This window comes from Panicum virgatum, chromosome 9K (genome assembly GCF_016808335.1).
Source record: "Panicum virgatum strain AP13 chromosome 9K, P.virgatum_v5, whole genome shotgun sequence".
Taxonomy (NCBI): domain Eukaryota; kingdom Viridiplantae; phylum Streptophyta; class Magnoliopsida; order Poales; family Poaceae; genus Panicum; species Panicum virgatum.
The window spans coordinates 18,981,113-18,994,978 of NC_053144.1; the positions used below are offsets into that span (position 1 = coordinate 18,981,113).

General features: G+C 54.8%; 1 protein-coding gene across 1 annotated transcript; it reads left to right on the forward strand.

Annotated features, from left to right (window-relative positions):
• Window positions 1-3,633: 3,633 nt before the first annotated feature.
• LOC120650561 (protein YABBY 3-like) lies at window positions 3,634-8,079 on the forward strand. The gene is made up of 7 exons (XM_039927734.1): window positions 3,634-4,346; window positions 4,480-4,752; window positions 4,839-5,019; window positions 5,671-5,719; window positions 6,177-6,252; window positions 6,510-6,590; window positions 7,695-8,079. The coding sequence occupies exons 1-7, from the start codon at window positions 4,173-4,175 to the stop codon at window positions 7,797-7,799; spliced, it is 939 nt and encodes a 312-aa protein (XP_039783668.1). The 5' UTR covers window positions 3,634-4,172; the 3' UTR covers window positions 7,800-8,079.
• The last annotated feature ends 5,787 nt before the right edge of the window (window positions 8,080-13,866 follow it).

Here is a 13,866-nt window from a genome sequence, read left to right on the forward strand (position 1 = left end):
GTTGTCATGGCTGTAAACGCCCTTCAGCTCCCGAGCGGGGGATTGGTACCCCAGCTCCTTCTCCCCGACAGCGGTCTCGCTATCGGAGGCTTTCTCCTTGCCAGACCACTGGCGAGGAGGGGGTGAGCCGTCCTTGGAGGCCTGCTCACGCCGCGCACTGACCCGCTTCGCGAGTTTCTGGATCTCGCGGCAGTCAACGGCGCTGTGGCGAGCGGTGGGATGAACTGGGCATGAACCTCCATTGCCACCTTGTGGGCGCGAGCGTTTGCCATGCGCATTCTGGCCCCCAGCCGCTGCCGCAGCAGCTGGTGCCGTTGCTGCAGTGACTGGACCGCCGGAATGTGGCTCCCCGCGACCCCGATTCTTGTTCTTCTTTTTCTTGCCACCGCCCTGGACGGTAGCTCCGGAGCCACAGAGCTCCTCCCAGGACTGAATCGTTCCAGGAGTGAGGTTCATGAGCCAAGTCCGGGCTAGCCTAGTCAAGGCTACATGAAAGTAGCTCGCCATAACAGCGTTGTTACCACCAGCTGATGTGATGGCGGTAATGTACACCTGCAGGAATTCCGATGGATTAGTGGTACCGTCGTACTTCTCCGGCAGGTGCGGGCGAAACTTGGACGGCCATGCCACCGCGCGGAGGTGATCCGCCAACGCAGTGCAACCCACCCCAGCCACCGGGGTGCCTGCCTGTATCCGGGCGTTTCCCGGAGGCATGGGTGCCGCTGTATCCAAGTCGGCGTTGAGGTTGCGGCCCTCAATATTGAGGCGGCGTTCTCGCGCCCTTTCCACGGAGATGCGGGCGTCCTCAGCCGCGTGCCTGCGGTTAAGCTCCGCCCGCAGGTCTTCTGTTCATGCACCCCTTACCATGGGGAGCGCATGGACGCCGACGCACCGCCCTGGCGCCGGTGGTAGGGTACCACCGCATTGCCAGGCGGAGTTCGTTGCCCAGTCCTTGCAGAACTGGGGGAGGCCTGAGCCAGATGGAGGAGACGGTCAACGTCATCCCGCCACTGCCCCAGGGCGTCTGGCGAGGCTGCAACAGCCGGAGGGTTGTGAAGCAACTCCCTAGCTGCCGCCAGTGCTCCGCCGCTCGTAGCTTGTGAGGGGGCCCTTGACGGGCGCCCTGACTCTTGCTGACGTGCAGCGCGCGCCGCTGCCGACGGTGGCTGCTCCACAGGCACGGTTGCCCCTGGCGCAGGAACGCGAGAGGCGTGTGACGCGGATGACGCCACACCCTCCGTCATCTCCATGTCGTCGTCGCGGTGGGAGTGCTCAACCACCTGAACCATGGAGATGGAGAAGAGATGAGCTAAAGCTAGCTAAAGCACCCCTACCTGGCGTGCCAAATGTCGTGGTGTACAAACCCACAGCTGGGTGGTGTAGTGCACCCGACTAAACCCAGAGGGTGAGTACTCGGGGGTTAGCTGAGATTAGCCCAATCTCGGTGGAAGAACGCGATGAACACAACAGGTTTAGAGTGGTTCGGGCCGCCGGAGTGTAATACCCTACGTCAACTGTATGTTGTATTGCTTGCGCTCTCAAGAGGTTGAGAGCAGGGTTGTTCGGAGTGAAACCGAGCTTGTGTTGTGAGAGTCTTGGCCTTAGCTGAAGTGTGCAGCGAGCGCCTCCCTTTTATATCTCAAGGGAGGCGCGTACATGGCCGTTGAGTCCCCGACAGGTGGGCCCAACGATGTAGTATAAAATGACATACTGTACAGACATTATGGCATTGCAGGCGACGGAGATCTCATTCCTGGATTTCCTTGCTCTGCCTGTCGGAATCATCCGTCCGGCATGGCCATGCCCTGTCTTGTCGAAACGGTGCCAGGGTGTAGCTTGCGGCGTTGCCTGCAGCGTAGCTGAACGGGCCGTGCAGCTTGCGGCGTAGGCGGTATGATGAAAAGGTGTTGTGCCATCGTATCCATTTAATGCGGCAGACGGGCTCTGCGCAGATACGGCGCATGCGGCTGCACTGTGTACCTCGGTAATATGCGGTCTACAGTGAGGCCTGACAAAGGCTGCCCCGTGTGCCGCTGCGGCAGAGCACGCCTCAACCACTCGCACTGAATGCGGTGGGTGGGCGAGTCTTCTAGCGGAAGACTCGCGCACGTGCCTGCGCCTGCGGGACACGTGGCGCCCCCGGACCCCGCCCCGGCGGTATGTTGGTTCTACGCGCGTGGGAGGTCCGGACGGACGCGGGGAGGTCTCGGACCCCTGTGGGGGGTCCGAGCCCTCGGCTGTTGGCGCGGAGCTTCCCCTCCTCAGGGACACGTGGCGTCACCGGATCCGTCCCAGAGCGGGGAGCGGGTCCGGGGCCGTTGGCCCGGTGAGGTAACAGCCTAACCCGCGGGGACCGGCTGCTCCGCCCCTTTTGGCGTAGTTATGGATGACTACGCGAGTCCTATCTTACTGCAGTAGGAGTGGGTATCCCTGCTACAGGGTACCGACACACCGGCCCGTCGTCCTTGTCTGTAATGATATTGACAGATGGACCATGGGAATGTTGCACCATAGAGAGGTTCTAGGGATTATTAGAACCATCTACTATTCTAGGGTTTGACAATATATAGCTGGTAAGATTGATAATTATCCAGGCGTCCACACACAGATTTTCGCCCACGCGTACATTGTTGTGTACGACATATGTAAAATCATGAACGCCTATATATACTAATGTGTCGGTTGACATTGTGCATAGCCTTCCATCACCAACTGGTTTCAAGTTTTAACCAACGACAGCGGAAAAGTCCTTAACCAATCGATTCTGTCAGCTCTCGGACTATCTACAAGATCCGCACATTTTTAAAAAAAGAAATAGGAGCACCACTCAATCTTATAAGAAGAGAAGCATGCTTAGCGTAGTTGTATAACAACATAATCCAAAAATTATCATCATTACTGGCCTAGAGCACAAGATACAAATAAAGTCTAATAAAGATAATATCTTACATTCTGCTATCTCTGTCGTCCTTACACCACTGACTTTTTGTTCAAACTTCAATCAACAATATTTACTTTCTCAATTAGTTAAGTAATGTGAAATAAGTGACACTACATTTATCATCAAGAATATACATATAAATATGGAAAAATATCAGGTGCAAACCAACCAACATATCATCTATTTGCATAAATAAAAAGTGAAAACTAATGTCAAACGAATAACGGTAAAAAGTAAACAGAGCCTTATATTAATGTATATTTAGATGCATAACAAAAATTATGAATCTATATTTACCAAAATGATCTACAATTTGGAATCGAGGGCTTACATTTTAATCTATACAATCTCTCACTCACAGTAAACCCTATATAACAGTGCATGCACATGAGTCATGAGTCATGACACACATAGCAGTATTACTAGTACATGAAAATAACTCCTCTTTGTCTTTGCCATCTCCCTCTAGAGCCTGGTTCTCAACTTCTCATGGCATGTATGGCGTGGCAGAGGTGAGAGAAAAAAGCCCCACAACCCCCGTCGTCTAGCTCGCTGCCTAGCCACAACTGCGGCTGCCACTGTCCCTCCCTCATTGTTGACCAGGAATTCCCAAAACACCCCCACCCTCGCACACTCTCTCCTCTGCCTATATCTCTCTCTCTCTCCCTCGCTCCCACCGGCCCCTCTCCTCACCAACCAAGCGAAGGCACTCTCTCTCTCTCTCTCTCTCTCTCTCTCTCTCTCTCTCTCTCTCTCTCTCATCCCGTCTTCTCCCTGGCCTCTCTCCTCTTCTCTCTCTCTATTAGTTCCCAAATCGCAGCAGCAGCAACAACAGATCCAATACATACTAGGTTCCATTGCATCACACATCAGTCACCCAAACCATCAAATCACACAGGCGAGGAGAGAGAGAGTGGGGGGGGGGCGGGGAGGGAGTGGGGGAGAGGAGGAAGCAGATGAGAGAGAGATGCTGCTACTAAAGCAGCAGCCCATCTATCCATAAATCAGGTAGCTCGCCAGCAATCGCGTGCCGCCTTTCCACTCACGTACACCGCCTCTCAGCTCGGCTCGGTTGGTTCGTTGCCGCGTCAAATCGGGGCAAAGCGGAGCCAGTCATCCTGTTGCTTCGCGTGCTCCGCTGTTGCTTGCACCGCGCGTACCTTCAGGAACTCAGGAAGGAGAGGCAGCGATCGATCGGTCGGCCGGTCGGTGGTTGTCGTCGGCGCCCGGCATGTCGTCCTCCTCGTCGTCGTCCTCCGCCGCCGCCGTGTTCCCTCCCTCCCCGCCGCCGCTGCTGGTGGAGAACCTCCCGCCGCTGCACCAGCTCACGCCGGTGGCCGCGGCGCCGCCGGCCGCCGAGCAGCTCTGCTACGTGCACTGCCACTTCTGCGACACCGTCCTCGTCGTCCGTGATCGAACCCCTGCTCTCGATCTCTTTATTTCTCTCAATATATACACATACAGCTCTCCTCCGGCCGTGTTATATCTGAATCTCAAAAGATTTTACAAGCTAAGCGTGAGGGCGTGCGTGGGTGCAGGTGAGCGTGCCGACGAGCAGCCTGTTCAAGACGGTGACGGTGCGGTGCGGCCACTGCAGCAGCCTTCTCACCGTCAACATGAGGGGGCTCCTCTTCCCGGGCACGCCGACGACGACGAACACCGCCGCCTCCGCCACACCAACTGAAGTCACCAGCACTACCACCACCATCACCACGGCGCCGCCGCCGCCCGCCTCGTCGGCCAACAACGGCCAGTTCCACTTCCCCCACCCGCTCAACCTGGCACCCAACCCTCCCCACCAATCCCTCCTGGTACGCGGCGCCACGTCCCGGCCGGAGCTAGCTAGCTCCGATCTCGCGCATATCGCATGCCTAATCCTCCGCCCGCGTACATGCAGGACGAGATATCGAGCGCGAACCCGAGCCTGCAGCTGCTGGAGCAGCACGGTCTCGGCGGCCTGATCCCCGGCGGCAGGAACGCCGCCGCGCCGCCGCCCCCGCCGCCGCTGGCCGCGGCGGGGAATAATAAAGGGGCCAAGCAGGAGGCGTCGCCGCGCGCTAACCCCGTCGTCAACAGACGTAAGCCCCGCGCCTAAATCTTCCATGCACGTCGCTAAGCTCTCCCTTCGTTGTTTCTTTTCGCCATTATTGGATCGTCCAAGCTTTCCTCGTTTTCTCGAGAGAGATCGATCGATCATACAAACATACATACATACATAGAGATCAGCTTGGCCACGACGAAGTTGAGGTGAAGCCGTCGAACTCATCTTCTAGCTAGCTCCGTGCCCCCTCTTGCTGACCAGATCAGTGACGAGCACTGAGCACACGTACCGCCGGATGCGTATGGCTGGCTTGTGGATGGCCGCCGCGCCTAGCTAGCTAGGTGTGTCGTTGTACATGTCGCATCAATAAGTGCGGGACGCCCAGTCGCCCACACCTTCTCTTTCAACTGTCCAGGAGACGGCGAGCCATGCCATCTTTTTTGTTTCCTTCTCGAGCTCTTTTCACTGTGAGGAGGACACCGGCCGGCGAGCAGTGGGTGCCGGCGTGCCGCCACGGCGTGCTACATACACTGCTCGCTCTACCTGCGCTCGGGTAGACCAGGCCAGCAGGGCGCGCGCCGAGAGGTCGGCCCAGCGCGCATGCTGTGCCTGTGCGTGCTCCATGCGGCGGCATGCTCTTGACTGTGCGGCTAACAGGCTTGTTTTCGCCTCGTGTCTGTGTGTGCAGCTCCGGAGAAGAGGCAGCGCGTGCCGTCGGCGTACAACCGCTTCATCAAGTGAGTGTGCCAGTAACTATCTTCTACATTTTTCATCATGCTGTGCGTTGCAGTAAGTCACGACTCACGACCGGCGGTGGCTCTTTCGGTCACGGCAATGCATGCCGCCTCGGTGGCCGCATCCGGCCGGGGGCCGGGCCGGGGTGCAGAGGCAAGAACTTTTGCAGACGCAGAGAGAGAGACCTGCTTGTTTTTGCGCTCTCTCTCTCTCTCTCTCTCTCTCTCCAGTCTACACACGCGCAGAGAGAGAGAGAGAGCGAGAGAGAGAGAGGTGTCGGCACTCGTTAATGAGACACGGCAAATGATGCATCGGTGATTGCAAATAATGCGAGTGTCGTGCTACGCCAAGATCGATATATATATAGCTGCCTGCTGATCATATGTGCATCGATCTGACGTCTCCCTTTCCTCTTTTCTTTTTCTGGCTCTTCCTCGGGGCCGGGGAATGCGATTGCAGGGACGAAATCCAACGCATCAAGGCTGGCAATCCCGACATCTCGCACAGGGAGGCCTTCAGCGCGGCGGCCAAGAACGTCAGTGCGGTTTCCCTCCTCTTCTCTAGACTACGATCCTTCTCCTTCTTTCTCAATTTCTTCTCTTTTTTTTGAAAAGATTTCTCAATTTCTTCTCAACCTCTCTAGCTAGGGTTTTGCTCAAGCGCGGTTGGTTACTGTGCAAGCAAGCGTGCATTCCTAGGATTTCCCGATCTTTCAAAATCGCATGATACGGCTCCACGCATCCCCCTTTCTGAATCCTTTGTTTGGTGTGGTGGTTTTGTTTGTTGCTGCAGTGGGCGCACTTTCCGCATATCCACTTTGGACTCATGCCGGATCACCAGCAGGGGCTCAAGAAGACAAGCCTGCTACCTCAGGTGATAAACAGATCCAACCTTAGCTTGTCAATGCATACTTTGGCTAATACCATTTCCCTTTTTTTTCAAGGTTCAAATTAGAGTGTGAAAACAAATGTATTTTTTTATATATAAGTGATTTTTTATGACAAAATGGAAACGGGTTTTGATATCTCACATGTTCTGGGAAAGGATAAGAAGGATTATATATAGTAGCATTTATTTGTTTTCATGGTTTTTGGATGATGCAGCGTTGAAAATTACTACTTTTAGAAATTTATGTTACCAAAATTATTCTAGGACATGAAATACAAAATGGGAATTGTAGAGTTTTCAAACTATCCATAGGTATATATTACTAGCAGCACAAATCGTCTCCTATTTTTTCCCCCTTAGATTAATCGAGCTTAAAAACTGGGATAGACGGTATGATGTGGGTGAAAAGGAACTGGTTCAAACTGGGTGGTCTCAAGCCAATTGTAATGAAACCACAATGTCTGGTGGCCATTTTTTAGCAATGAAATCTACCAATCTTGCTTTGGTAGTATAGAGTTATAGAACTTCTCTCGTAGATTCAAACTTGCATTGGCTCTTCTTTTATTCTTACCTGTCTATATTCTCTGTTTGTTGGTTGAGTCACCTTTCAAAATTGAGACGTGTGTGCAAGACACACATTTTCGTATAAACATAAGTAGGTCGGGTTTTATAATAATTATTATACATATATATACCCCTCCATTCACAAATACTTGACTTTTTGGATACGACCTAGTCAAACTTTAGAAACTTTGGCTATCAATGAATTTTGAAATACTTATTTAGGAAAAATGAAAGGCACTTGTATATACTTGTAAATAATATTATTAATCCCACAAATCATTGGATTTCATTATAGCATTTTGATATATAAAATAGTGGGTGCCATCATTTTCAAGATGTACAACTTTTTTTTAATGAGAAGGAGCATTTTGCTTGAAGGATGATCTATATAAATGGTGTGAATAGGAGTTAGTAGTAGGGAGAGTAAAGCATGCATGCATTTCCATGTTGATGAAAACGAATCAGGGTGAATATAATCATTTAAATTAAGTGATATTTTATTTGTGCTTCTGGCTTTACCTGCAGGATCATCACCAGAGAAAGGACGGGCTCCTAATAAAGGACGGGCTCTACGCGGCGGCAGCCGCTGCCGCGGCGGCTGCGGCCAACATGGGGGTTGCTCCATACTAATTACTCAAGCTTAGCTGCTAGCGAGTTGCTGCTGTTTACCTAGCTGCCGAGACTCTCCTTTAACTTCTGGCTCCTGTGAACAGCCAAGCTATATATCTATCTAGGGCTTACTCGATCGATCCCTCTCTTGTTAATCTGTGCTATAGCTCTCGCTGTTGGAATCAAGCACTACCTGCAATGCAGGCAGGGGTTGATCGATCGAGCTGTTCATCGCCTGCATGGTCAATTATCCTGCTCTAGTGTCTCTGTTTTGCCGTTGATTAATTATGTCATGGATGAACACCCCTTTTGCCTCCCCCTTTCTTTTCTTTCCCCTTCTGTTTAGCTGCTAGTGCATGCGGCTGCTTACACTGTGCTAGCACCAGAGCCCGGGCTACCAGTCGCTAGCTTTATCCATCCTGCGCTCTGATCTTTACTGTGTCTTTTTTTCCTCCTCTTCTTTTTTAGTACCAGTTTATCCTTTGTTTTTGTTCTTGGCCCCCTGTCGAGTAAAGGGAGGCCAGGGTCGCCACGGGCTCGCCCTGTCTGGAATCCTCCTGCCGCCCAGAGACCGCCGGTCTTTGGCTCCTTGCATTGCCCCCTGGCCCCTGGCTCGCTTGGTGTGGTGCTGTTCGTTGCTGTACGCATGCTGCGGCCGCTGGGATTCAATTCAAACGCGCCCAACCCAGGCCCCAGGGCCAGGCCCGCTCTGTCCTGTGCGAGCACGCATACGCAGTGGCGCCTCCAGTCGATAGCAGTGGACAGTAGTGTGCGGCATCGACCGAGACCGACCTGCGCGTTTCGAGCTCGGTGTTCCTTGCATTTTCGCCTTCGAATTCGTCTCCCTTTGCGCCCCTCCGGACCAACAGCAGGGCCGCGCGCGGGCGCGGCGCACTCCTGCTGCTGCCCTGCACGCACGGCGTACGTACTGGTCCTGGCCTCCGAGCCCCCGGCCGCGGCCATGTCTAATTTTGCTGCGATCGCCGGCTCGCCGCCGCGCCGAGCGCAAGAAGATGGGGCCGGCGGCGAGCGGTAATTATGGACGCCGGCCGGCCGCCGCGGATAATGAAGCGGAGTGCGGGACTAGTGGGCGGCGCACGGGTGGATCGGCGGCCGGCCGAGGCTGCATGCGAGCGATTGGGTTGTTACGTTAAAGTTGGCGCCCAAAGCGGCGGCAGCAGGCTAGGTACGGGGGAGAGCTTTCAACGGCGCGTTCCCGGTGGCTGCGTTGTGCGTGCCGGTTCTGGGGGGCCGCGCCGGCGCCGCCCCGCCGTTCCGGGGCACGAGGGCCAGCCGCTGTTTGGTTTGACGAGGGGAATTTGCCAACAGGGGAAAGTGCCGGGGGCGTGGGCGTGGCGGGCGGTACTACGAGTATGTTCGTGCAGTGTAGACGCCGGCGGGAATTCTCGACCGGTGGACATGACGGATCGAGGTAACATGGAAAGCCGGCTACTCCACAACAGTCCAAAGTCCAAGCAGACCACCTTTTCGGTCACGGGGCACACGCATGCGAAGCCTAGCTCGATGTGCTGCAAAGCAACGCGTTGCCGTTACCTGAAGGGGCATTGGAATCGAACACGCGCACGCGGCAGGCTGGCACTGCAGGCCGAGGCGTTGGTGTCTCGATGCGGCCGGCGCAAGGTGACCGCCAGGCCGGGCGGCCATGGGCGTGCAGCATACTCGCCGCCGGGCTTCCGGTTTTGCACCGGCCGCAACGCGCACGTGGCCCGTGCCGCAAGGGAGTGGTGCCAGACTGAACCTGCTGCTGCGCCTGCGCGGAACGGCCACACAGCCGCGGCGCACCACGCACACAGCACGCACCGCGGCCAGGGGCAAGCCGTGCCACACCACACGCCGCGCGGGGCTCCGGCGTTTGCGCCGCGGGTGCCGCCGCCGCCGCGTGGTGCGCGTGTTCCTCGCGGATCTGCGGCCGGGCCGGCGGCGGTGGCCCAGAAAGCCCCAATGTCCACGGGGCCGCCAGTGTTGTTGGGTGGGCCTCGCGCATGCACGCACTTTTGCCCGCAGATCCGCATGCTTAGATTAGATGGGCTTAGCTGAAAAGGATGTCAAATGTCATGGCCCAACCTCTCTCTGTATCCTCCGATCCGGCCCGACACGCCGCGCCCATCCAACAAACGCCCGCGAGCTGCAGGATCAGGAGTTCAGATCGTCCGCGGTCGCCGCAGGTTACTCGAATCCGGATCTACTCCAACACCGCTCGGAGCGGAGACCCTGCCACGCGAAACGCAAGCACAGGCTAGTGCTCAGAGAGTGGGGCGAATAGTAGCATTAGCTTCCGATCTGGGCGTCCCGCGCCCTCGCCGGCAGAAAGATTCGGAGGGAGCCGGCGAGAAAACGGAGCCGGGAACAAATCGGCGTCCTGGATTTTTTTTTTCGAGCAATATCGGGGGATCCCCACCTACCATTAACTTGAAACTTCATAGTTACAAAAAGATTCCTAGCATCCCAGGAAGAGAGTTACATGAGAGGAAATTAGAGGACAGAGGTTGCAGGAGAGAAGATTTCAAGACATAGTTACAAATTGGTCTAGCCACGTTCTCCACTCACGTACATACGGCAAGTTTCTCTTGTATCTGCCCATCCAGCTGTCGATGTTCCTGGCGACGCGGTTGATAATGTCCTGAGAACTCGAGTCCGTTTGATCGAAGATAGCAGCATTCCTGGACTTCCATAAGTGCCAGAGGATCTGGAGGACAATGTCAAGCCGCACATTCTTAGGGAGAGGAGTACTGACTCCTATATCCCAAGGGCGTTGCACAAGGCTACCAGGCACAGAGAAACCCAGGCTAGCCCAAACATCGCGCGCCCTGCGGCATTCAGAGAAGATGTGAGCATCAGTTTCCAGCACGCCAGTGCAATGTTCGCACCAGGATTCTTCCAGTGTCTTGATGTTTCTGTAGTGCAAGTAGGCGCGTGTGTTGAGGCGCCCACGGCTAAGCAGCCAGGCGAAGAACTTGACTTTAGTGGGGAGTTTGGTAGACCAAATCTTCAGCACGTCCACAGCAGGCGCCCCTTCCTGCATGGCTCTGTACGCCCCCCGCGTGTTGAAAAGCTCCCGGTCTGATGCATGAAGAAGGCGCGTTTCCGGGCCCTCGCCAAGTTCCGCCTGCTCTAGGCAGCTTTGAAGGACGCTCTCATCAGCCCTAGCAGCGTTGGTGAGTCGTGGTCGCAGATGTGCATGGAGGCCAACATCCAAAACAGCTCGGACAGCGAGATCCCGTCTTAGGACATGAGAGTAAAGAGCGGGGAACACGTCGCACAGCGGAGTGTTGAAGAGCCAGCGATCATGCCAGAAGGAGGTGCGATCCCCAGTTCCCACGCACACCCTCGTCAGGTCTTGGTAGCGCTGCAGCTCGTGGGAGATGAGTTTGCCAAGATAAGAGTCCCGGGCCGCCTCCCTGCTGAGATCCGAGTGGGAGAGGAACCATTGTTTCCAGGGGAGCGGCTCGGGGTCATGGAGTTTGTGCACGAACTTCAGGAGGAGGCAGTGATTCATATCAGTGAGATTTTTGACACCGAGGCCACCAAACTCTTTGGGCTGGCACACGCCCGTCCAAGCCACCAGGCAGCTCGAACCATGGCACTGTTCCTCACTAGTCCAGAGAAAGGCTCGACGCTTGGCATCGAGAGCTTCCACGACCTTCTTTGGGAGCAGGATAGAGGACATGTAGTATATGGGCAAGCTACCGAGCACAGAGTTGACCAGCACAATTCGGCCACCAGTGCTAAGTAGCCTCGCTTTCCATCCCGCAAGGTAGCGATCAAAAGAGAGCAGGAGGGGCTGGTAGTCAGCAAACTTAAGCTTGTGTGGGGAAAGGGGGAGTCCCAGATACGTTTGCGGAAAGGAAGAGACAGAGCAACCCAGGATCTCCGCCATCTCCGCAGCGGTGGTTGCATCAACATGCATAGGAACAAAGGTGGATTTGTGAAAGTTGATCGTCAGGCCGGTCGCGGCAGAGAAATCCTCAAGAATGCGCTTGAGCGCAGTCATGGACGCTACATCCCCTTTCATGAGAATCAACGTGTCATCCGCGTACTGAAGGACGGGGCACGAGAGCGTGGCGTCGATGGGATGTTGCAGCTCCCCTCGCTCAACGCCGCATCGGATGAGTCGCTGAAGGACGTCCGCCACGATGATGAAGAGGTACGGGGAGAGGGGATCACCCTGACGGAGTCCACGCCGACAGGTGATCCAACGGCCGGGGACCCCGTTTAACATGACAGCCATTTTACCACTGGTTAGGATCTTGGAGATCCAGCTCCTCCTGTGATCATCGAACCCTCTAGCAGCTAGAATCCTGTCTAAGCTCCCCCATTCGACCGAGTCGAAGGCCTTTTTAAATCAAGCTTCAGAACCGCCGTGGGCACTTTGCGTTTGTAGCAACAGCTTAAGAGATCAGCTGCATACACGAAGTTCTCGGCAATGCTCCTCCCATGAATGAAGCCAGTCTGATCAGCGTCAATGAGGAGCGGGATGACCGGTTTCAGCCGGTTGACCATCACCTTGGTGAATAGCTTCATTGGGCAGTTCTGCAGGGAGATGGGACGGAAGGCATCGGCGGTGCGCGCGACATCCTTCTTCGGGAGCAGGACGAGCAAGGCCCTGTTGAGCGCATCCAGGTCAAGACGCCCCCATGGAAATCATGGAACAGAAGTGCGACATCCTCCCGTAGCAATGACCAGAAGTGCTTGTAAAAAGAAGGTCCAAAACCGTCCGGGCCAGGGCTCGCATGCATGTCCATCGCGAACAGAGCGGCAGTTATCTCGCTTGTAGTGAATGGGGTGGAGACGTTATGAGAGGCGAGATCTAGGGAGGGGTAGAGGTCACCGAGGTCGAAGTTCCAAGAGGTGCCCCTGGTTTTTCCCAGTAGATCCGAGTAGAAGTTGTGGAGGACAGCACTCTTGGCGCTGTGCGTCGTGGCAATGACAGTACCACACTCCAAGACAGCAATGTTGTTGCGCCGACGTCTCCCCGAAGCGGCCGCATGGAAGAAACGGGAGTTCTCATCCCATTCCACGGCAAGACGTACATAGAAGCGCTGGCGCCAGAACGCTAGCTTTTCCGCATGGATATCCTGCAGGCCTCGGATGGCAATGCACCGAAGCTTCTTCTCATTTGGCTGTAGGGCACGTTGTTCCTCAAGGAGATCAAGAGTGTTGACCAAGATGCGCGTGTCCTGCGCCCGCTGATCAATTGGGATGAGGCGTTTCGCCCAGGAGCGACAGGCACCACGGCAATGCTTGAGTTTTTGAACGAAAACCTTGCTGCTTCCTTCACGCGCAGGTCGCGCAAGCACATCGTGGATGAAGTGTCCCCTCATAAGAGAAGACTTAAATGTGATACAAAGCACCAGTCCCCAGGAGGCTGATGCCACATTTATTACATCAGATGGTTCAAAATCGTACAAACCTTGGAGGACACTCGATACAGATAATGATAATAATTAACCAAGCTACGACATAACACCAGACCGCAAACCACATGGGGTCTAGCACGGGCTCAGAGTATTGCGACAGCGGAGGCATCTCGAACAGGACCGGTACCACAGGCAAGGTTGGGTGTAGAACGATAACCCTACTCGGCGTCGTCTGGTACGAAGTCTGGGTCTTCTTCTGTAAAAAGTAAGAGTGGGGTGAGTACAAACGTACTCAGCAAATCCAACCACACCCACGGAGGGGGGTTATAACAGAATAATATGCATAGGTAAATCAAGGATAAGGTTACGGTTTAATTTGCAAAAAAACGGTGTTTTATGCGGGGGTTTATTTTACAGAAACCTTTTAGAAATCAGTTTTTGCAGTAATACGGAGTTCAGGTTTTAAAACTGCTACCGGACTCCCCGTCCGTCGTAGCACACGGCACAACTGCCGGACACAAATCCAAAACAACTCACACCAGCCCATCCCAAGAAACACTAGTTATGTGACCACACCGTAACTCGCCCAATACCGTGGGCACGGCTATTCGAATAGATTCTTAACTCTGCAGAGGTGTGCAACTTTACCCACAAGTAGGATACCACAACTCAAACACCGTCGTGTCGGTGTAGATCCCAACATAGCCATT

What these genes read in the sequence shown, in the direction of transcription:
- LOC120650561 (XM_039927734.1), top strand. Translation starts at nt 4,173, where the DNA reads ATGTCGTCCTCCTCGTCGTCGTCCTCCGCCGCCGCCGTGTTCCCTCCC. An exon ending in TAACCCCGTCGTCAACAGAC is followed by an intron (nt 5,020 to 5,670) that starts GTAAGCCCCGCG and finishes CTGTGTGTGCAG; the next exon opens with CTCCGGAGAAGAGGCAGCGC. An exon ending in TCAGCGCGGCGGCCAAGAAC is followed by an intron (nt 6,253 to 6,509) that starts GTCAGTGCGGTT and finishes TTGTTGCTGCAG; the next exon opens with TGGGCGCACTTTCCGCATAT.